A 23184-nucleotide genomic window follows, 5' to 3' on the forward strand; every position below is an offset into this window, starting at 1 on the left:
ATCTTCCTTTCAAAAATTGATAAGTCCTGGAGTATTGGTAATGTTTACTTAATCCATTTCCCCCTATCTTCTATAGGAGTTACTAAGGCAGGGTCTGAGTTGACAAATGCGATCCATAGGAGAAAAATAAACTTTTTTATAGTATTCGGCATCGGCCTGACTAAAGGTTCCGAGGTCACCTGAGTACGAAGACCCATAGTGCTCAGGTCAAAACCCCCTTTTTCTAACGTAATCCACTACCGAAGCTGGAGCGGGAGCTAAACCAATATAGGAAGATCCACTCTTTAAGCTCTGAACGATCGCGGCTCCCTCTTCAAGCGCATCTTTCTTCTGACAATATCTGCTGTCGAATGATTCGCTACCAACATGGAGAAAGTTGATGCATACCAGCCCGTCGGTCCCAAGGATAAGACAGTTTCGATATTACGAGCGTTCTACGCCTACCTTCCGGAAAATGGGAGGGTCAATTTCCTCCACCATCTCCAGTCACTTCAGACCAACAAAGAGCTGCATGATCATGCTCAGTCATTGATCGACGGCCTAGTGGCACCATTGAGATGGCTGCGCTCGACCCCAAGTATTTCCCCGAGTCTCGGAATGGAGGACTCCATTGACGATATCGCGTCCGAGTCGGGGCCTATGCAAAGAGAAGCTCGCCTTAAGACAGAGTGCCTTGCCCGTGATGGTAGCAGATGTGTTGTGACTGGACTTTTCGATGAAGACTCCCTTGATGCAAGCAGCACCAGCCCCTCAACATACACAGACTGCGTGCACATCATCCCGTTTTCCCTTGCATCGTGGAGCACGAAGTCTGAAGGCTATGCAAAACACATCATCTGGACAAACCTTATCCGCCATTTTCCAACTATCAAAGCGATAGACTTCAACCTGGAGAGCATCAACGATACTACCAATGCGATGACCATGTCGACTAACCTGCATCAGTACTTTGGCCGGTTTGATTTTTCGTTCGAAGAGACCTCCCAGCCCCACAAATACCGCATTAAAAAATATCGCCCACGACTACAGCTAGAGCTCCCTCGAATCGTTACATTCAATCGGTATGACCAAAGATACGATCTTCCGCGTCCCGAGCTTCTTAAGGTTCATGCAATTGTCGCGCGTATCTTTCATGCATCTGGCGCAGCGGAGCAGGTCGACACGGCCCTCCGTGATCTAGGAGAACACTCTATGCTAGCAAAGGATGGTAGCACTGATATTTCTTCTATGTTGGCCGTAACAACACTAGGTGTCCTCGGCTCCCGCGCTGGCAACGTCTAGCAGACTCGGGCAGCGTTCCCAGATTCTAAAACAAGTGCCCAGAGCGATCAAAAGAATGCTACAGATGTGGATAGGCGGTCGGGCGAAGAACAGGCTACCTACGAGGAACATCCACTACGCTACTAGACGCGTCTTTAGTTTTCTTCAATACAACTATGTATCTTTCTTTCTTTCTTCCTTCCTCCTTCTCTCTTCATATTACCTTCGCCCCTCTTAATTTCTCCCTAGAGCCATCCTCCTCTAGCGTGCACACTTTCTTCGCACCTTATATTTTCTTCTTAGAGCTATCCTCCCCTAAGAACGGTGCTCTAGAACAGCCCTTAGAGTAGTACCTCACTAAGAGGTGATTGATCTCACCTCTGATCATAAGGATAGTAGTTCACAATGTGCACTGTAGGGCTACTAGCCTTCGGATGTGTTGTGACTGGATTTTTCGATGAAGATTCTCTTGATGCAAGCAGCACCAGCCCCTCAACATACGCAGACTGTGTGCACATCACGTTTTGCCTTGCATCGTGGAGCACGGAGTCTGAAGGCTACGCAAAACACATCATCTGGGCAAACCTTATCCGCCATTTCCAACTATCCAGGCGATAGACTTCAACCGGGAGAACATCAACGATACTACCAATGCGATGACCATGTTGAGTGAGCTGCATCGGTCCTTTGGCCGGTTTGATTTTTCGTTCGAAGAGACCTCCCTTGCCCACAAATACCGCATTCAAATCTACCGCCCACGACAACGACTACACCTACATCGACCTCCAGTCCGTGGTCACGCATCGCGGGCAGGAGTTTCTCGAAGTAGCAAGCATGGGCAACGAGAGCTCGATGGTCTATATCCAGCAGCAGATTGATGACATCCTCCGCAAGTTCCGTAAATCGTGTCGCCGACGACGACGATGTCGAACCGTTACATTCAAGTGGTATGACCAAAGATACGATCTTCCGCGCCCCGAGCTTCTTAAGGTTCATGCAGTTATCGCGCGTATCTTTCATACATCTAGCGCAGCGGGGCAGGCCGACAAGGCCCTCCATGATCTAGGAGAGCAATATGTACTAGCAAAGGATGATAACACTGATATTTCTTCAACGTTAGCCGCAATAACACTAGGTGTCCCTGGTTCCCGCGCTAGCAACGTCTAGCAGACCTACGACCCTGCGAGCGCGGCGGCCGTCGGATCCCATCTACGCAGATATATATGGCTTCTGACTAAAACCAAAATGAAAAAGATTGTTACAGCTTTAAGATTATATATCACACTCTCCCAAGTGACATCCTAAACCATCGAAATATGGCCCCGAAGTTTGATTCCTAGAAAACCATATGATACAACAGTAGCGATGGAATAATTCCGTAGGTATATCCCAGAGGGTGAAAGTGGCGACGCCTAGTCAGCAGAACTCCCCCAGTATCTGCTAGGCTATCATTTGCAATACTGCAGAGACGAGAAATAAGAAAACATAAGACGTGAGGTTTTCCCCGGATGTTCTAGTAGTGTAGTGAGACTACCGTAAGCGAAGAGAATCGCTCTATATACGGTCATTGTCTCAATATTGGTATATCTTATGAGTAAATTAGCACGACAGTTTCATGGTTGCCGAAGAGGGTTAGATAACCTTTAAACTGACCATTTTGCCGCCCGTCTGTGCCTGCATCTCCCAAAGGAGTGTATCAGCCCCATGTGATTTGGCGCTAATCATCCCAGCCCCCCCTCAGCCCCCGCATTACCTCTGTCCTTCATATCTCGAGTCCACCATGGACCCGATATCTGCGACCGGGCTTGCTTCGGCAATTGTTCAGATTCTGGGCGCACTTACTTCGACTATTCATGGCCTCTATGAACTACATGGGAAGTTCAGCGATGCTGACTTTACAATCCATTCGCTTATTCAGGAGCTGAGCTGTATCCAGACAGCACTGACGAGCCTGAAGGAATGGCAACGGCTCAGTTCTTCCAATGTGATGGTATCGGAGGAATTCAATGAACAGCTCGTTACAGCCATGGGTGGCTGCCAAATCATCATGGAGGTTCTGTCTGAGGATGTGATGACTTTGGTTCATGGCAGTCGCAACGACGGCACAATTGGATTCAGGTTGCGCATTAGGGTCATTTGGAGAGAAGATATTATGAAAGGACATCAGGAGAAACTACATGCGCAAGTGATGGCATTACAGCTATTACTTCAAGTCTGCCAGTGGTGAGAATGTTCCCTCATGTCTGGAAACCACACAGAAGCTTATAAACCTTTAAGTCATACATCACAAGAGCAGGTACGCTTGTTGAGACAGGCAACGACTCGTCGCATCATGCGCAGGGTTCGCGACGACACCGAAACACTAGTGTCTGCACGGAGTCAGGCTACATCTAGCGCGGCAAGCATCTCGCAGAACAGCACTTTCACAGCCAGTGACCGAGTTTTCAATTTCAACAATGCCCTCGCAGGTTTGCCGGTATATCCCAGGTCACTCCAGCAACTCGTACCGTCAATCGGGTCCTCTAGTAGCCAGACCGACACCAATAACGGCCCAAGTCTATTCACAGACGAAGGCTATGCAGACACCCCTACGCGCAATAGCAGCGTTACAAGGCCATCATTTGATGCTGCTCCACCCCACCAACATCATCTTCTCTTGCCCACTAGTCCATCGGCGCCGGTACATCCAGCTCACAGGAGGGCAACATCCTACCAAGATGCGCCGCGTCCAGATTTGCAAAATATGCCCCGGAGCAAGTCAGATACTAAGACATCGAAGGCACCTGAGAGATCCGCCTCTAAGCTTGAAAGGATATCTTCTCTACTTCGATTGAATACATCTAGTCGTCTAAATCTTGCCTCTTCGTCTTCCAAAGGCTCACCGAAAGTAGGCAATGGCGCACCTTTCACAAGAGTGAAGCCTAGACGAGAGCAAAATTCCCATATCAGCATTCAACTGACCGGCGCGGATGCTGCCTCTATTCCACAGATTGTGAAGGCCGCCCAAGCTGGTTCCCAAGCTGAGGTAGCACGGCTCATCCAATATGGCATTAACATCGAAGAGCGACATAAAGCATCAGGTCGAAATGCATTGCTTGTTGCTGCGCACTGCGGGAAGGATGATGTTGTTGAGGTTTTGATTCGACATCATGCTCGACTAGATGCGGCCGATGGGTCTGGCTGGACCGCACTTCATCTTGCAGCTTCGCGTGGTCATTGCGGTGTCATAAGCTTACTCATGGAGGAGAGTAACATTGCCGAAGTTCCAAACTATCAAGGCCGTACAGCATTGCGAATTGCTGTTGACCGAAGCCAACACGAAGCCCTACAAATGCTGCTTATGCATAACGCAAAGGTCAACAGTCGTGCTGAGAATCAAATGACTGCTTTGCACGCTGCAGCAAAGCAGGGTGATGCGGAAATTGTGTACATGCTTGTGTCAAAAGGCGCTGATATCGAAGCCAAGGACGCTACTATGATGTCGGCATTGCACTATGCGTGCGAAGCAGGCCATATCGAAGTCATTGCAGTGCTTCTGGCCCACAAAGCTAATATAGAAGCTGCCGGTCGTGATCGAAAGACACCATTGATATGTGCTGCCGAAGCAGGCCGGTCCCAGGCTGTCGAATTCCTATTGAAATCCAAACAAAAGGCTTCATCAAGTGGTATGGATGACACCGGGATGACTGCCCTGCATTGGGCTGCCTACTATGGCCACGAAGAGACAGTGGAAATTCTCAGTCAGAAGAAAGGATCTATGGCTAAGATTGATGCAATGGGACGAACGGCTTTGCACTTGTCCGTTATTCAAGCCCAATTTGCTGTCGTTGAGCCATTACTACGCAAGGGTGCCGACCTCAACAGCCAATGTGCAGCAGGCCTAACTCCGCTTCATTATGCCTGTATGGCAGACAGTATCGAGATAGCAACGCTGTTACTCTTAGAAGGTGCTGACATTGAAGCAGCGGAACATCAGCACCAGCAGAGACCATTGCATATCGCAGCAGCGCGGAGCTCAATACGCCTTGTGGATCTTCTTTGTGACAAAGGAGCTTCTCTAGACGCTCGGGACAGCGTTGGGGATCGACCGCTAAGTGTAGCATGTCGCTGCGGACATGTGGCTGCAGTGCGAAAGCTGTTGGACCGAGGATCTCCTCTCTACCAGAAGCACCAAGCTACGTCACGCAGCGACTCTCCGCTATGCTTGGCTGCTATGTCAGGCCATCTACCCGTGGTCTCGCTGCTGCTAGAGCGCGGCGCATCGGCATCCAAAAAGGACGAGGGCGGCTGGCAACCTTTCCGCTATGCGGCATATCATGGCCATCTGGATGTTCTTCAGGCGCTCTTGGCTCGCACTAGTATACCCGACATAGATGTCTCAGATATCATTCGCATGCCGGAGACAGTTGCGTTCTCGCCAGATGCCATTATCTCTGAGGACTGCAAGGCTCGGGTCAGAGAACTTCTCAACCAGGCTTTGGCGGACTCTGGTCTGATGCCTCCAAGTCATACCCCAAGTATGGTCCAGAATGTGAATCAAGGGAATTATCCCGCTCAATATATACAGTCTCGTAATTCACGAGAACGCGAAAGCTTTTTGCCTCAAGAGCTACCTTCAACTCTAGAGCAGGGTCTGCCTAGCAGTCGATCAACAACTCCTGAGCGTGGCTATCGGGCTGAACCTCCACAGTCCATCGACCCATTGTGGCATATTCGTATGCGACCCGGTGAGCAAATGTCACCGCTAGTGAACGGGCAAATTGCTTCCGTTCGTAATGACTCTCGTGAGATATCTCCTATACGTCAACCCGAACAGGATCCTGCCAGGAGGATCGTTAGTCGGCCTCCAGCCAGAGAAGAACCACCGGTGTCGGACACCTTCATTCCTCGGCAAACCCCTGTCTTTCCCTCCCAAATTCCCCAGAGGTCTTCTGGAATACCGTCTCGCTGCTCGAGGGCTAGAGACTCTGCCGCTAGAAATACGCCAGTGCCGTCACATAATCATAGCCAAGAGAGTCGCGTTCCTAGAACAATTCCTCGACGTGAAAGTGAGCCGACTCCGAGGCCCGAAGAGCCGTCTGAACGCACTGAAGATACCGTTGGGGATCCCTCAGACTCAGATTCGGACTCGACATCTTCAGTATACACGGCACCTGAAGGGGATATAAATGCTGATGTTGTCTCGAGGATGAATCACCGAAGCGGGCCGTATGAAATGACTGCATAAATACCATCATAGTAAATTCAGATGGTGTAATTGCCTGTCAGTCTTTATAATCCCAAAATAGGATTTGCAACTGTGCCCTAGCCGACACAGCCCTGGAGTCACCCCTTATATCACTGACGTGTTTTGCCAAGTACTCGAAGTCCACCATCACCTAGTTAAGTGGGCCGCGCTCGATGCCAAATCTCCACTCAATCGTAATTTTCTATGCGATAGAGCATTTAACCCACTATTCTAAATAGTATAATGTGCTCTCGAACACCTATCTATCCACTATAGTAGCCATTCCTCCCGAATCGGACTAGTGGACTGTGGATCCCTAATGTTGGTGGGACCTCCTCTTTCGGAATGGCTGATTGAAGATCGACACTACTAGTGGCATCTGAAATTTGAAGCTCCTTGCTCGGGTCTTTCTGCGGCTTCGGTATGGAGCACAAATCCGCTTACATATCCGCTCTCCTGGAATTCCGAGAATCCAAACACCTTACAACACCTTACATCCCCGACTTATAATGTAATTGCTTTAAGCTACTTCCAATCCAAGCTCACTACATCACAATAGATCTGGTACACTTATATATAGACTAATATGTTATCCACTTCGTACCTTCCAGATACAAATTTATGGCAGGATATGGGGAACGTTCTGTAAAAATCATATCGGTAAAATTCTTTAAGCGAAAATAGCAGCTTGAACTGTCCAGATTTGGCAATTCGAGTGGATTAACAAAACAAATTATACACAATATCGGTTTCATATTTCTCCGGCAAACAAACGTATAAAGACGGGACGACTCTCCTTTGTTGACAATTTTCTTTCTCTGTAATGAAGATGGCAACCTCAATTGCGTTACTGAGGTGCTTTCTCATCCTGACCTGTCTGCAATTGGTCAAGGCTGTCGCGGATTGTTCCCATGTTGCTTTGTTCCCGCAACGGCCCTCTGTCAAATTCGACATAGTCTTGACAGAAGGGAATATATCTCCAGACGGACATTCGAGGAAGGGAATTTTGACAAATGGGCAATTCCCTGGACCATTGCTCGAATTGTGCCAAGGAGACGATGTGGAGGTTTCTGTGTTGAATTTGCTGCCGTACTCAATCACTGTTCACTTCCATGGTAAGGCTCATAATTGCTTCTTGTTCCAATATTATTTTCTAACTGGTTCGAATAGGGATTGAACAGAGACTCACCCCATGGTCAGATGGTGTTCCAGGCCTTTCACAAAGAGGGATCAAGCCGCGGGCGTCTTTCACCTACAAATGGAAAGCAACCGAATATGGAAGCTATTTCTATCATGCGCACCAACGAGGTCATATTGAGGATGGTTTGTATGGGCCGATTAATATACATCCTGATAATTCCGTGGAGCGGCCTTTCGCATCAATCACCAGTGACGGTGATCAGCAAAAGGCAATGCGGAATGCGGAGGACAATACTCAGTCTATCATACTTTCAGATTGGCGGCATATGACATCAGAACAGTTGTGGGAAGCGGCAAAGGCCACAGGTCTGGATGCATACTGCGCCAACTCGTTGCTGATCAATGGCAAGGGCTCAGTTTCCTGTCTATCACCAGATACGATCAATGCATTCACAAGCGATGAGCAAAAGCAAGTGCTTAATGGGTCTCACCTCACTGATATGGGGTATGTATTGTTTACCTACTTATAAACTTTGTCAACTGGTGCTGACAATGCGTATAGCTGCATACCTCCAACCAATATGGCTGCCCAAGGCCCGTATCCCCACAACTTCACCAATCTCCCAGATGGCCTATTCGCAGGATGTACACCTACGGCCGGGCTTGAAGGTAAAGAAAACATACTCGTGTACCCAAGCGCTGATTACGTGAGTTGGAACCTCATATCTGCTGCTGGTGTCGCCGCATTATTGTTTTCAGTGGACGAGCACCCGATGTACGTGTATGCTGTTGACGGCCGATACATCGAACCAGTGCTGGCTCACGCGGTCAACTTGGTGCCCGGGCGACGACTGTCCGTGCTTGTAAAGCTTGACAAGCCACCAGGCCACTACACCGTTCGAACAGCCGTTAGCGGTATTAACCAGATCTTGAACACAACTGCCGTGATGTCCTACGTGAATGCTTCGGGCGGCATTGACGAGGGAACATCTACAGGGTACATCGACATTGCAGGGAAGAATACCACCGCAGATGTGAGCGTCTTCGACGAAAAACTGGCAGTTCCATTTCCAGTAGAAGTGCCAGCTCAGACGGCGGACCAAACATTTGTTCTCGAGATCGAGCGTTTCGGAAACACCTCATATACGTGGACTCTCGGTAACACCAGTTTTCCACTTGCCCTCGAAGAAGCAGCGCCGCTTCTCTTTTTCCCAGACTCAGATGTTGCAAACAGCGGCCGCGCCATCCAAACCAAGAATGGCAGCTGGGTTGATCTCATTTTCCACGTCACTACACCGATTCAGCCTGATCATCCAATCCACAAGCATTCGAACAAATTCTTTCTCGTGGGATATGGACAAGGGCTATGGAACTATTCTTCTGTTTCTGAAGCGGTCACATACATCCCCCAGAGCTTCAACTTCAACACCCCACCGATATTAGACACAATCTCGACTCTTCCTGCTAGCACGGGGCCAACTTGGATGGCTATTCGGTATCAAGTGAATAATCCAGGGGCATTTCTCATCCACTGTCATATCCAGGTTCACACCAGCGGTGGTATGGCCCTTGCGATACTAGACGGGATTGACGCATGGCCAGAGGTACCTGCAGAGTATCGATTGTCCTGAAAGACGTTGGCAGATTATGATGTGAATGCTTCCAAGTTTTTACGATGGAAGTCTGACGGTAGGGGGCCATTCTGGTGAGAGCGTGGGTGGTCATCTGCTTCTTCTTTTTTTTTTTTAGGTGAAGTTCATCTCATCAACGAACTGTATGCCCAGTGTCATAATTTGTAATACTAAATGTTTCAATGTACTCTCGCTTGAGACATCCCTCTCCAAACTTTATTTTCCGAATGTCTGATGTTGCTGCGGTGGGCTGACATTACTCCAACATTACCACCGTGGACATTGTTCTCCACTTTCTCTGCCTATGTGACCGTGAGCTCGAAGTCTTCAAAGATAAATATAGCGAACGAAACTCACCACTGGTTTAAGGACGGCATCAAGCGCCGGCGCTAAAGCATTATCTTGCTCCTTGATTGCATCTCTCAGCACTAGGAGACTCTCACTGAGTTCAAGTGTCTCCTTGTCAACAAGCACCTCCAGAGGCTGGGCTGCTGGGAAGAGCTCCTGTAGGTCCTTTGTGTAGTCCGCAATATTTGCGACCATGTCCTTGAAGTGGCTCGGTCAAACAGTGCCCACTTGGCCTTCTGTCGCAGAAACAGCTGGTTCTGTCTTTGCTTTGCTATTCTCTGCATCTTTTCAGGAAGTGACAGGCCCACGGAGTTTAAGTCCGTCTCTGCACTTATTGCAGCAAGGCTTTTGTCGTCAAACTCTCTTCCGGCTCTAAAATTCGCATCCATGACCTTCACGCGTTCGAGTTCTGTAAAAATCGAACCGAGGAGCCTTTCTGCTTGCGGCATATCAGCTTCAGAGATTCTCGTGCCCTTCGTCGTTGAACGACTTGGTGTTCTCGTCGACCTGGCTGAGCCCGACTGCTTCGCCCCATCGCGACAGCCTGAGTCTTGCATTGTCGAGTCTGAGCAGACAATCTTGGAAGTCTGCACCGAAAGCTTTTCCAAGATGGATATACTCAAAGCAGCCAATAAAGTTGTCGAATGTTGTTGCCAGGCTTACAACCCCAATAGCAAACCCGGCTGCTTCTGCCATAGTGAGATCCTGCGTGGAGAATGGCAAGAATATTTTCGCGTCGGCGGCGATTTGGAAAACCTCAAAGGGCCATATGAGAGGGACAGTATTCAGAACACCTCTTGGAAGGCACCACTCATTCTAAAATAGGAAGGAAGGACTGGCACAAGGTAAGAGCGTCCCCGGAGTTCTATATAAGGAAGGAATGATAAGGAAAGTGAACATAAAGGGAACTTTAAGTCCAGACATAGCAACCCCCAACCCCCATAGCTCAGATGGGAAGTGCCCCGGGCAGGGTAATGTTAGGTTGCGCGTTCGAATCACAGCTAGGTCGGGTTGAAGAACTGTGAGTCACGGGCTGACGACAGGGAGTACACCAACCCCACCTTGAAAAGGGGGGCTCCCTGATGCCTCAACGTCCTGAGCGAGGCGCGTCCTAGCCGATGAGGAAACTGTCCCTAGCCTAGCTGTTGTGAAGATCCTTGGGGCCATTTTTTTTTATCTTCTACTTCGGGATCCTTTGAAGCTATTCACACTTTTGACCCACCAACCCACTATAACCCCTGCCACACGTCCATTTCCGGGAAATACTGATGCCTTAATGCATAATTTGGGCCTGACTTCTGACCACTTCTTATACCGCTCTGTACAATGTAATATAAATCATAAGCTTGTAAAAATGAAGCCTTTTGTCTCCGATACAAATACATATATCTCCGATTTTTGAGGTGGTTTACCAGCTGTCTCCCTCCGGTATAAAAATGAAGCCATTTTCTCCTATACAAATGTATGCATCTCCGATTTTTGAGATGGTTTTACCAGCCTCCAGTATGACAATGAAGCCTTTTTCTCCCATACAACCTCTGTCAATTTCGGCAAAAGAAAGAACAGGGGTACGAATTAATCGCTGTTGAGCTTCGGATCTGCTTAAGCCAGATCAAGAGTCGAGAACTGCACTTGAGGAGGGAATGCCAAGATTGATCCCCAAATATGTTGTGTCATGGAATAGAAACATTTGAAACCCCGCATTCGGGGATCTCAGGGAAGTTATCTCTTTATCTCTATTCCGTACACAATAGGCACATCTCGGGCACATCTCTTCGGCTATCACTTACCATTGGTCCCGGCTGACCCCGCATCTCAAGCTCCACTATTGAGAGACCATTGACCTTAACATTCTTAACATTCTTAACATGGAATATCAACCTCTTGCCTTGGCGTTCTCCAACTGCACGCTGTTTTACGCGCCCACCAAAGGACACTGTCATCGCCCGTATTGAGAACCAGCCCTATATCAACGATACCATGGATGACCCCGTGAATATTTCCAGAAAACAAAGCAAACGCCTTCGCCAGGCAAAGCAGAAGTCGGTGACTTTTACAGGGTAAGACATCAACTATATTCAAAATTCGATGTACTATCGAAGCTGACAATAGCAGGTGCTGGACCTGCAGGTCCCGGAAGGTCAAATGTGACGAGCGTCAACAAAATGGATGTGGAGTCTGCCAGAAATCCGGCTTAGAATGCGCCGGTTATGGTGTAAATCTGTGTTGGATGTCAGATAAGAAGGGAGAACTTCAAGGCCAGCGACGCAGGCAGATGAGACTAGGTGAGTATCAGTCCTGTTACAAAGGTACATTCGTTGATCTAAATCAGAACAATCCACCTCTCCTAGCATTTCGGATGACGAGCTCAACCGAATTATATCCTCTCTTGACGCGATTTCAACGCCGTTGCGCACCGTCAGTATAGGGCCCTTTTCAATATTCTCGAAATGGGAACATGACGACAATGAATATCTCGAACCTCCTTCATTGGGGAATAGCCGCCAGAATCAGGGCTGTAGTTCTGATATTACACCTAGTCCATTGGACTCAGTCGAACTGTTCAGTCGAGATTTCGAAATAATCCCCAATGATAATGTCATCCCTAATGCACAAATCCACGAGATGGGTTTGTCCTCGGACTGGGAGTCAGTCATAGCCATGATGGATACACGAAATTCTCCAACGTTATCATATCCAAGACACACGTCACTCACCATACATCCATCACCACATATCGAGCTTTCAATACCCCTATTCAAAGACCAAGAAACGTCCATGCTTATGTATCATTACAAAAACCATGTCGCCGAGCTGCTACAACCGGTCTTCCACCCGAGGAACCCTTGGCGCACAACATATCTCCCATTTGCTCTCGAGGGCTGCCCCGAATTATGTCTTGTCCAAAATGCAGTTCCTTCCTCGGGCGTCTCAATTTCACTATTCCACAGTATACTGTCCTCGGCCGCATTCCACCTCCGCAACGTCATGGGTGGCTCAAGGGAATACCACAGTCTTGGTCTCCAGCATCGGGCCAAAGCTTTGCGCGCACTCAAGTCCGCACTCGTAGCGCCCAAGGACTCTCGGCAATATACCGTCTATCTCACGGCAATGCTCGCCTTGGTCACAATTGATGTAGGTGGATTTCCGCACGAAGTTATAAGTACTATTGATCTGACAAATTAGACCATGACGGGAGAAGATTCAGATTTCCCAATCCATCTCAAAGGCTGTCGCCAGCTGCAAAGACCTGGCCATGTCTCAGATGCGCTCGATGATTCCAGCCGGCAGGTCAGTAGTATTTGCCGTTTTCTGAGTCTCCTGGCTCGGACAACCGCACACGAGCTAGAATCTAGACCCTGGAGAATAGAAGCTCCATTCTTTGAACAGCCTTACTTTCAAGACGATGACACCAACGTCCAGTACATGTATGGGATTACCCCATATCTGGGAAATCTGCTACAAAGGACGTGTCAGGTGGCGGAGTATCTGGCTTTCTACCAGGATGTTGAAATGCCAACAACCCTGCTCGAGGAATGCTCGGCATTACATGATGAAATATTTTTTTGGGATATACACTCCGAGTCTTTCCATCTCATCGCTTTGGAGGAGCCGACGATGCTTGAGATTATACGTTGCCAGGCCCTGGCATTCCACAGCGCTATCGTCATCTCTTACTATCGGACAATCGATAGCTCCAGCCCAGTGGACCTCCAGCAGCGAGTAGCCACAATATGGAAGAACCTTTCGCTAGCCGAAGACCTCAAGGATGTCTACTCAAGTGGTGAAAAACGCGCAGCTCCTATGTCCTGGCCAGCATTCATCGCTGCATGTGAGGCAACGGATCGACAACCTTGGGTGGAATGGTGGGAACGAGTCCAGGGATACTCAATGGGCAATTTCAGAAGGCAATGGAAAGTCATACAGGAGATTTGGAGCATCATGAATTCAGACAAGAATGTGGTTAACTGGAGAGATGCCCTCAAACAATCAGGCAAGTTGGTCTTGCCTATTTGAAAGTCTCGTATAATGCGATCCATACATAGTTCAAATCTCAGTTTGAAACATAATTCAGGCTCTGCTTACAATTCATCTTTCGAAGTTGCCGTCTTCGCCTTGGGCCCTGTCTTCAACTTCGCCATGGATGCGAGAATATCAACGATCAAATCCGCAGCAGCGATCGAAGTAGTCTCAGCAACAGTGTCATATGGCGGGCTGACTTCCACCACATCGGCACCAACAAGATTCACACCCTCGAGGCCTTTGATGAACCGCTTCAACTCACGAGTGGTCCAGCCGCCAGATTCGGGTGTTCCAGTCGCAGGGGCTATGCTCGGATCGAGGACTGATGGGAGAAATTAATGTCTGATGTGTCTCAAACATGGGAAAGGGCAATCTCACCGTCGATATCAATGGAAAGATAGGTAGGAGTATCTTTGACAACATTCCGGACCTTACCAATGATCCCAGACATGCCAATATCGTCAATCTCGTGAGCCTCGATAATCGTAAATCCAACGTTCTGATCAATCTCGTAGTCCTTAGGACTCTATTGATAATTCCGATTAGTATTCATTTTCAACACCACACCAGAACCACTCACAAAAAGCTTCGTCCTTAACCCTCCATGGACACTCGTCCCCTTGGAAATACATCCCTCTCGACTCGCATGCCAGAAGAAAGTCCCATGCGTAATTGCCGACTGGTTAGACGCGATCCCAGTATAACCCTCATACGGATCCCAAGTGTCGAGATGCGAGTCCAGATGAATAACAGAGATGGGCCCATACACATGTTTCAATGATCGCAAGATAGGCAAGACAATCGAGTGATCGCCACCGAGACTCACAATCCGCGGATGCTCCCACGAGTTCCCCTCGGACGTCGGGTGGTAGAGAACCTGTCTGTAACCCTGTTCCATTTGCTTGAATGCGTGCGCGGCATCGAATGGGGTAATCGGAATATCTCCGCAGTCGATCTGGTGATGGATTAGCCATCAGATATTGCATTTCATATTAGTAGATGCGCCACACTCACGATTTCAAGTCCCTCGTCATATGGGTCCACCTCCCACACGGTGTTGTAGCTTCGTCCTTTCTTTTCGCGCGCTGATCCGGCGCGGATGCCTCGAGGACCGAATCTTGCGCCGGGGCGGTATGATGTCGAGGTGTCGTATGGGAAGCCAAGAACGGCGATGTCGAGGGGCTTTTGCGAAGGTTAGGTGTCGATGATCATTGGATAGACGGGTGCTTCGGCGACATACTTTATTATGAGATTCTGCCAGACACCTTTGCCATTCCAAGTGGGCGAATGTGACCGGCTGAGAAAATGGAAGATCGACGTCGAGATCTGTTGTCTGTTTAGTATGTTGATTTTGGTTGGGTTCGTCTTGCGTGACTGACCTTCTATAGGATGACTATAGTCTGGACCAACGTCCAAAGCAATGGCGCCCTGCAACAGAAGGGTTAATGTAGAAGTTGCGAAGCGCATTTTGAAGTGTTCGAGAAGTTCGACAAGTGGACAACAATGGTGGAATTTGGGTAGCCATCGGTCTTATATAACCTTGGCTCTACACAGAGACTGCGGTGCGCTATCTCATTACTATACAGTTATTTCTGTAAATCCTACAAATCCGATTGATGAGCAATGCTGTCTCGCAGACTCTTTCCACGACTATATCATGCGGGGGCTTGACGCCAAGATAATGACTGCGGGGCCATTTATGTGTCGGACGGAATTGCCTTTTGGTATTTAAGTAGACTTACATGGAACAGATATTTAAGGTGTATATGTATACATAGAGCTTTCTAGGTAAGAAGTCGTTTGTAATCGGCTACGCATCAGTGCTGTTACTACAGGTAGGATCACTCCGTGGACGAGCCCTAAGTCGCAGACTCCTTCCATATGGGCCATGTAGAAATACTATTAGCATCATCATAGAAGGAACCAATCTATTGTGCGTAGAAACTAGTGGATAGGTATTTTAGTTCAATGGATAAGGTATAGGGCTAAAGTATGATCCAATCTGTGAAGCCCAATTTTAATGCGAGCTCATTCAAATCAAAAATATAGCACAACTATACTTAGACTATCACCTAACTACATTGCTCAATGCGGCGCGAACTCAATCTGGCACTCATGCTCCTGCCTCCATGATTAGCAAGTCTCTGAGAGAAACATGTTAGCTGAACATACCCGCATTTTACTACAAGTTTCATCATAGAACACCTCATACCGGCCTGTGATCCCAGGAGATACGGTGCCAAAATCCTCCATTGGTGTGGTTTTGTATTTTCGATAGATGGCCGCGACCAAAGTAGTCATTTCAGCCATTGCCAGACTGTTCCTTGTTAGCCATCTCTCATAGTCATAGGCGAAACCGTCCGGAGAGAATAAGGACATACTGCATTCCAATACACATTCTTCCTCCACTGGAAAATGCCCAGAACCATTTCTTCATATCTGCCACGTTCTTAGAGGGATCCAGCCAGCGATCAGGATTGAATTTTGTCGGATCTTTGAAAACCCCAGGGTTACGATGGAGCGCGTAAGGGGATATAGAAACAACCGTTCGGGGCGGAATCGTGTAGCCATCAATTGTGGCTGCCGTGGGAAGTGAGCGTGGCTCTGATCCGGGAAGAGGTGCGTAGAGGCGGAGTGTCTCCTTGATAACAGCATCGAGGTAAGGGAGCCTGTCACTAATTTCAACTTTGGGGATGCCATTTGCGTTGAGCGAGTCTTCGGGAATGTTGCAGACTTCCTGGATGAGTTTGTCTTGGAACCGCTTGTTCTCTGCCCGCGAAAGAGCCCAAATCAGAAACATCAGTGTGTCGCTGGTGGTATCGATGCCGGCAAGAAGATGATCTGCACATTCCGATGCAATATCGAGATCATCTATTCCATCTGGCTTTTCGGAATGGTGGTGGCTCCACAGTCTAGAGATCAGGGCTGATGTGCCCGCTTTCTCACTGGCAGAAGCACTGGCATATTTCTGAGTAGCTTTCATCGCGTGAAGTCTGATGCCGGTGTAAGTCGTTGGCAATTGCATCGGGTACAACCATTTCGCAATGCAGCCACTAATCCCAGTCCTCGAGTAAAGCCATTCCGTGAAGTGCGGGAAATGAACTGCGTACCACGATAGCTTGCGGCGGGCAGTGTCTATGATGTCTCCGATGAGCGCGCGGTCTTGTCCCAGTCCCTCGAGACATGCAGTCTTGCCGAACGATCCGTAAAGAAACTCGGTGATTGTATCCAGGGAGAAATAGTGCAAGGTAGAGAATATCTCGCTTTTCCCCCATCGCGCTCCAAAAGGTCCATATAGAGCTTGACCTTCTGCTCGACCATTTCTGCATTCTGTCCCTTGAGCATCACAGACTTGGCGTAGGCATGGGCAAATAGTTTCTTCCTTTCTCCATGCTGCTTCGCGGTCGGGAACGAAAACATGTTCTTTCGACCGTAAACCTCGAACATGTGGTAGAAGCCAGTGCGCTCAAAGCCACTTCCGGCGCCGTAGATCGCACGCAAGGCAGAGGTGCTGTTGAACGTCACCTCACTGGGGCCGATACGAACGACGGGTCCATATTGCTGATGGAGAGCGTTGATCTTTCGCGTGCGAGTTCCTTTGTAGTCCTCATACGCTAGTTTGAATTTGGTCAAGGCGAAAGTCTTTGGACCGGGGATTCGCGCAAGTGGGCTAAACAAAGTGGAAATAGAGAGCTGGTAGACAAGGAAGGCTACTATGAAAGCAGCGACCAAGATCCACGTCATTGTGTTTCAATTTGCCAAGGGTGGTCAGGATAACGGAATGATGTTTCGCAATACATCAAGGATGTTTTTTTATTGTCTTTATAATGAGTGAATACTTGAGTATTCTCGAATCCGATCAGTAAATAAGTGAGTCACTATCCCGAGGTCTCAGTCGGAAAGGGCAACCGGCAGCGAGACTCAGTGTGGGGTTGGATTTCTTGGAAGTTGGAGATTGTGGAGACACTTTGAAGGCCAAGATATGCTGGCAGATTCCATTTGTGGTATTTATATGTCCCATTGAATCATGTAGACGACTTATACCATCCTTAACCTGCCAAAATCTGCCCCGCTCTTCAGCGGAGACATCTTCGAAGAATTGTGGCCACCAAAATGGCAAGGTTATCTGTGCCGACTTTGGAATCGAGCCTGACGACACGCATCTCAATGCGATGGTCATCAGAGACACCTTTCGAAACCACGGACACCTTGGTGATAACGGTTGGCGAATGGTACGTCGATCTGCGAGTCGATAAACAAACCGGCAAGATCGATTGGGCGCTTGCGGGAGAATGTATCCAGGAAAGCACCGACCCGCGTATGATCTCTGCCTTTCTGACCGTCGATGGTACTTCACACAATAAATGGCTGATTTGCGATAGGGCGCGTGGTCTTTACGCATGAGATTGACTCCCACCACAATTTCAACGTGAGCAACCCATGTCCATTTATCCCGCTCCCCAATGGAGACGTTATAGAGACTGGCACTATGGCTCGACCAGATGTACCCGGAGCACCGATGACGGATTATGAAGAAGTGTGGAGGTATCTTCCGTTTCGCGAAGGGCCGGAAGGGCCCGGGCGTGGCCTTTCGTGGATCTTGGAGTCTGATGAGGGTGTTCTGGAAGAGGGTCAGCACAAAATTACCAAGATGTTTCTAGCGGAAATCGGTGGCTCGTATTTGGTCCTCTGTCAGAAGCAAATCCACGTGGTTAGGCGAACGCCCCTTGGCGAACGGACTGTTCAAATCACTGGGGAGGAGGTAAGCACGCGAAGAGAAGAGTGGACGGATGACCACTGGGAGATAAGATATGCGTTGGGTCCGAGCAATGATAGTTTGCCTTCAATGGCTAACGGACTGGGCGTTGACCTGCGAGGACGTAAGAGTGGTGAGAAGGTCACCGTTGGAGGTTGCGACTTCATTTTGCGCGCACTTGCTTCTGAGCCCCCGCGGCAAACCAGACATTCTCGTCTCTAAACTGGGCAAAAGGTCGGATGTGGATGTAAAGACTGTGCTTCCTATTATTCACTAGTGCACCGTATTGGATGTTCTATTTTGTACTACTTGAAGCACAGTTAAACAATCGTATTTCCTTTCAGTTAAATATATCACGGCAAACTAATGCAGACACTTGTAAATCGTGTCTCAGAGCCAAGAGTTTCCATCAAATTGCATCGCAGGGGGCTAATATGCCAAAAGCGGACTATGACAGCACCACCGATTCACTCTTGACGAGTGCCTCCCGTCTTCCAGTGCTCTTGGGATCCAGATATGGCCTCTCCCCGAGGCCAACAGCGCGGTGTCCAGTCCGTGGACCAAGGCCGTCATAATCCCAAGTTGCGGCGTGGTATACCGATCGGTTATCCCAGATGGCTATAGCAAGAATCAGATACTGCAATCACAAATTTTCCGGGAGATCATACCAAGATCGTTCGGGTTCTGCCAGCGATTGCGCACCTGCAGGTCGTGATTCTCAACGATGAGTGACACGAACCAGTCGAGAAGATGACGGCTTTCCTCTTCAGAGACACCATTGACCTTCTGCACGTGTGTGCCGACAGCAAAAACACTCTTCCAACCGGTCACAGGGTTGGTGCGAATGACAGGGTGCTCAGCTCGGAGCTCCTCTCCAACGTTTTCAGGTGCCCCTCTAGGACCAGGGTGGATTGTGAAATCGTTGCGCTTGGCAACTTCGTTGAAACCGGGTTGCGCATAGGTTGCGGTCAGACCCTCCAGGAACTTCTGGTAGGGCTGGGAGATACGGTCGTAAACCTCGTACCCAGAGGCCCACAAGGTGTCTGGCAAGTAATTAGTGTCCCCGAGCCATTTCATAGAGAGGATACAACGGGGGCCTTACCACCGCCGGTTTTCGGGAGCTCCGTGAGACGCAAGAGAGTATAATCACTAGGTATGGGCTCAAAGGTGATGTCGCTGTGCCACTCTCTGCGCGAAGTCTGCTTGCGCGTGTTTCTGTCCTTGTACAGCTTTTCCCGGCTAGCGGAACTGATCACACTGATCTCATCGTCTTTGACACTGTGTTCCCGACCTGAGTTTGCCACCGGATGAATATGCAGCCCGGATGTGCTTGGCTTGCCCGAGAGTTCACCAAGTCGCTGGACAAGCTCCTTTTGCAGGTCGTTGTCTAGGCTATCCTGCTTACGGAAGAAGACTACTCCTCGTTGTGAGACTAAGATGTTATGTCAGCTCTATATGCCACGCAAAGCCACCGGCACAACTCACTGGTTAGAGCAAGATCCCGAAGCAGATCATCGGAATTGGGGGCGCGCAGGAAGTCCTTCAAGTTAGCATTGGGGAATTCGCGTCCAATAACTGGAGTGACATCGAAGGACTCGAAAGCATCGAGAGTTCCGCTGTAGTTGATAGGCTCACGTGCGAGACCTGTCAGTGTAATCTTGTCTTCAACGACGGGAACAACCGCAGGTGCAGTTTCGGTGATAGCGGATGCCATGGCAAGGGTCTTGTATATAGTAGTTATTGCTGGATGGCGTTGCTCGTTGATGCAGAGAGGTAAAAGCTGGGACCAGGAAGCCCATCTTATACTTCGCGAAGGCTAGATGTTGCCGATTATCCGCTTGCGACATCCGTATTGTTGTTATGCCCAGACCTCATTGTCGAAACCCCGCAGATCTGGAACGTTGTCGCACAGTTAGATTAAAAGCACGTCTTGGATGTTGATCGTCTTGATAGATAACGGACAATCCGTTTTGTTACAGTTGACATTCGTCATTTCCCCCAAGAATTGTCTGACATCCCGCCATCTGAAAATGCCGTGATGATGGGATCATATTTACTGGAGGTTGCGCAACATCGTTGATTACAAACAATACTATACCTATATCAGTTAGGGCCAGAAGCTGTGCTCAATCAGACAAAGCTGAAATAATCGGCCTGCTCGCGTATTTTCATAGACTATCTGCTGGATTGATGCATCAACATCGAGAGTGTCTTGTTTAGACCCGACGCTTACTACAGCTTTATGGACTATGCATGAGTTAGATATTTGTTTATTCGGGTATCAAATTGTACGGAGCATCCTCCATGTCCTAACGGACTAAGTCGGCTCTTCCCGACTCTTCACATCGAGTGCGAGTCCCAATTCTTGGAGAGATAATCAATAGCCAAACCGAGAAACTAGTCGCTTATCCTTGGTCCGTCTTGGTTGCCAAGTAATGCGTCTTTTCGTTATCCGGCGTAGCGTTCCATTTCCTGTCACAGCTTTGGTTGCCCCAAATAATAGTATAGCTTGGTCAACAAATATATGAAGTGTTTGAAACAACAAGTCCCGCTGAAGTACTATTGCCTCTTCGGTAGTGGAGAGCGTCATGTGAGCTAAATTAGCCCTCTGAACAAATGTGGAAAACAGATTCCTTAAGGAATCTCTTAGCCAACCAGGTCGATAGATATTGGAAGCAATAATTTCTAATGCTTGGACACGCATGTTTACATGGCAGCCGAGACCATACGGGATCAGACAGTGCTTGGGATGCGGGAGTTCCAGCTAACTTGAGTAGCGTGCGCTATAATTTTGTAAGCCATAAGATGTTTTATACTTGGCATGACCGTGTACTTGGGTCATTGGGAAATGCTAAATTGACAATGATGGTTTCTGCCCTGCGAATGGTGTCAATGACGATCGAAAGGTTTGCTATTCTTATAGGGCAGCGAATCAGCCCGATTTACACCAAGAGCAATCAGCAGTCCCACATGATCGTGTTGGCATTAAACATATGCAGATAGGCTGAATAGGTGTGTCCGAAAGCCCTGTTCTCGATGTGAGTATTGCGCCCTTTTATATTACATGGAATGTCTGCCCACCTCCAGCAAAGGCAGCCGTCACCATCCCGATTGCACAACACGAAGATGCAAAAGTCCAAAAATATGAAACCAGCAAGAATATCCGCAATATTCATGGCTGTCCAAAAGAAACCCAGTCGGAGCGACAGATCATACTCTTGAGTCATACTTCAAGTAACTTGAGTCTCATTCCAAGTATTACTTTAGCAACATCCACGCTAACGTATAAGTGTTTCTAAGGTTTGGTTGAGGGTCAACCTCTGATATTGCTTATCCCAAGTGGGAAAACCTCGGGGCATTGGACCCTTACCTCAGTCCCATATGCCACGCGAATTGAATGACATCGAAGTTTGAAGGAAGAGAGGAAAAAGCACAGTTTAGAAGCCTCAAAAGTTTCGAATACCAGACACGAAGAAAATGTGTATAGGGAGAAAGAAAAAGAAAAAAGAAAAAGAAATCAAGCGATGAACTACGCAAAGCGAGTGCAGTTAATCAGCAAACGGGTAGGTGAAACGGAGGAGTGGGTACGTTTATGTTCAAGATTCTTACTCCGTATTCCGTACCGACAAGACCAACCTGAGTCATTTACCCCATAGAGTAGTGGATCTCTGGAGTAGGCTGTTCACACAAGCTTTATGAACCCTCGTATCCCGACAAGTCATCGGGTGATGTCAGAATCTCAAACCCCAAGCCGGACACTAGTTTCAAGGTGAAGTTTTAACATCTGTAAATGACAGCGGTCTTCGATGTATGACAGGGGAGAATCTTGGGATATCATCTCCAGCCCCACTTTATGCCCAAGTCAAGGTTCTGAATGGCGATCTCTGACCCTCCTCGTATCCTGAATTAGCATGGGCGAAGCACTGTGGCTGTGGAATGTTAGAATAACCGGCCCCTGCCAAGGGCTCGAGCATGTAAGCCATGTCCAAGGCTGAAGTTAGAATTTGCTGGAAATTTTATGTTAACACCATTGGTTTAATGCCATCGGTGTTTGGCCGGATTTAAGATTCCTCAATGCAAATGCTCCAAGATTTCCCTTTAATCTCGGATGAGGTACGGAAGGATAAGTTTAAATGCCTCATCGATTCATATGGCTAATGAAATTACTACTTCCGGAGTCCACTTCCCGAATGAATATGTCGGAAATGTATTTAAACAGGGCGAACGGCCAAAATGAAAATACGATGTGCACTGACCACTGCTTGAAGCATTTGTTTAGATGGGGAAGTGGAGAGAGACTTGCTTTAAATGGCAAGGCCAGCCCGAACACAAGACTCGAGATATTTCCAGTAAATGATTTTGCCGACTGCCGAACATTACATAGGGAAAACGGGAATGGTGATAATTACACTATGCCCTACAAATTATATTTCTGATGTTGCTTGGGAATGGATACTCATCTGTATGGTATTGGCCCCCACGTACTGAGACCCCAGCATCCCGAAGTAACACTCCAAGTTTCATTGTATGACTGAGAGAAGTCCGGATGCTAGGGCTTTTCCATTAGACTGCAGGGGAAAATAAAGTGCCATGAGAAGACAAACTCGTCTTGCTATATAAATCTCGTGTAGAAAGGAGAAGTAGGAAGTGTGGAAGTGTACGGAGTATACACCGAGTGGATTGTCAGAGTTACCCGTGTGCCCACCCAAGCCCGGACTGGAGGGATCCGTGGATCCAGAGCGGACGGCCCATTGGTCAGGGTGGGCTCGCGTATACCTATGCACGTTCGACGCCAAGGC

General features: G+C 48.4%; 11 protein-coding genes across 11 annotated transcripts; 6 read left to right on the forward strand and 5 right to left on the reverse strand.

Moving 5' to 3' along the window:
- Nucleotides 1–366: 366 nt before the first annotated feature.
- Nucleotides 367–1281, forward strand: N7489_000909 (HNH endonuclease signature motif containing protein; the record flags this gene model as incomplete). The annotated part of the gene is made up of 1 exon (XM_056706664.1): nt 367–1281. The coding sequence occupies one exon, from the start codon at nt 367–369 to the stop codon at nt 1279–1281; it is 915 nt and encodes a 304-aa protein (XP_056570966.1).
- An 813-nt stretch (nt 1282–2094) lies between these two features.
- On the forward strand, nt 2095–2427 carry N7489_000910 (uncharacterized protein; the record flags this gene model as incomplete). The annotated part of the gene is made up of 1 exon (XM_056706665.1): nt 2095–2427. One exon carries the CDS (start codon nt 2095–2097, stop codon nt 2425–2427), a length of 333 nt encoding a protein of 110 aa, XP_056570967.1.
- A 613-nt stretch (nt 2428–3040) lies between these two features.
- On the forward strand, nt 3041–6487 carry N7489_000911 (ankyrin repeat protein; the record flags this gene model as incomplete). The annotated part of the gene is made up of 2 exons (XM_056706666.1): nt 3041–3483; nt 3538–6487. 2 exons carry the CDS (start codon nt 3041–3043, stop codon nt 6485–6487), a joined length of 3393 nt encoding a protein of 1130 aa, XP_056570968.1.
- Nucleotides 6488–7316: 829 nt separating this feature from the next.
- N7489_000912 (multicopper oxidase) lies at nt 7317–9258 on the forward strand (the record flags this gene model as incomplete). Its single annotated transcript, XM_056706667.1, has 3 exons — nt 7317–7602; nt 7658–8132; nt 8190–9258. 3 exons carry the CDS (start codon nt 7317–7319, stop codon nt 9256–9258), a joined length of 1830 nt encoding a protein of 609 aa, XP_056570969.1.
- A 179-nt stretch (nt 9259–9437) lies between these two features.
- Nucleotides 9438–9801, reverse strand: N7489_000913 (uncharacterized protein; the record flags this gene model as incomplete). The annotated part of the gene is made up of 2 exons (XM_056706668.1): nt 9438–9560; nt 9616–9801. The coding sequence occupies 2 exons, from the start codon at nt 9799–9801 to the stop codon at nt 9438–9440; spliced, it is 309 nt and encodes a 102-aa protein (XP_056570970.1).
- Nucleotides 9802–10062: 261 nt separating this feature from the next.
- N7489_000914 (uncharacterized protein) lies at nt 10063–10302 on the reverse strand (the record flags this gene model as incomplete). The annotated part of the gene is made up of 1 exon (XM_056706669.1): nt 10063–10302. The coding sequence occupies one exon, from the start codon at nt 10300–10302 to the stop codon at nt 10063–10065; it is 240 nt and encodes a 79-aa protein (XP_056570971.1).
- Nucleotides 10303–11586: 1284 nt separating this feature from the next.
- On the forward strand, nt 11587–13623 carry N7489_000915 (Zn(II)2Cys6 transcription factor; the record flags this gene model as incomplete). The annotated part of the gene is made up of 4 exons (XM_056706670.1): nt 11587–11666; nt 11722–11891; nt 11939–12741; nt 12793–13623. 4 exons carry the CDS (start codon nt 11587–11589, stop codon nt 13621–13623), a joined length of 1884 nt encoding a protein of 627 aa, XP_056570972.1.
- A 65-nt stretch (nt 13624–13688) lies between these two features.
- N7489_000916 (agmatinase) lies at nt 13689–15096 on the reverse strand (the record flags this gene model as incomplete). The annotated part of the gene is made up of 6 exons (XM_056706671.1): nt 13689–13951; nt 14008–14155; nt 14210–14584; nt 14644–14811; nt 14870–14955; nt 15009–15096. The coding sequence occupies 6 exons, from the start codon at nt 15094–15096 to the stop codon at nt 13689–13691; spliced, it is 1128 nt and encodes a 375-aa protein (XP_056570973.1).
- Nucleotides 15097–15714: 618 nt separating this feature from the next.
- On the reverse strand, nt 15715–17373 carry N7489_000917 (cytochrome P450; the record flags this gene model as incomplete). The annotated part of the gene is made up of 4 exons (XM_056706672.1): nt 15715–15750; nt 15802–15946; nt 16011–16888; nt 16936–17373. The coding sequence occupies 4 exons, from the start codon at nt 17371–17373 to the stop codon at nt 15715–15717; spliced, it is 1497 nt and encodes a 498-aa protein (XP_056570974.1).
- A 369-nt stretch (nt 17374–17742) lies between these two features.
- N7489_000918 (uncharacterized protein) lies at nt 17743–18607 on the forward strand (the record flags this gene model as incomplete). The annotated part of the gene is made up of 2 exons (XM_056706673.1): nt 17743–17977; nt 18012–18607. 2 exons carry the CDS (start codon nt 17743–17745, stop codon nt 18605–18607), a joined length of 831 nt encoding a protein of 276 aa, XP_056570975.1.
- Nucleotides 18608–18833: 226 nt separating this feature from the next.
- On the reverse strand, nt 18834–20099 carry N7489_000919 (TauD/TfdA dioxygenase family protein; the record flags this gene model as incomplete). The annotated part of the gene is made up of 4 exons (XM_056706674.1): nt 18834–19003; nt 19054–19428; nt 19488–19817; nt 19871–20099. 4 exons carry the CDS (start codon nt 20097–20099, stop codon nt 18834–18836), a joined length of 1104 nt encoding a protein of 367 aa, XP_056570976.1.
- Nucleotides 20100–23184: the final 3085 nt, after the last annotated feature.

Source organism: Penicillium chrysogenum, assembly GCF_028827035.1.
Source record: "Penicillium chrysogenum strain IBT 35668 chromosome Unknown utg000001l_segment0_segment0, whole genome shotgun sequence".
Taxonomy (NCBI): Eukaryota; Fungi; Ascomycota; class Eurotiomycetes; order Eurotiales; family Aspergillaceae; genus Penicillium; species Penicillium chrysogenum.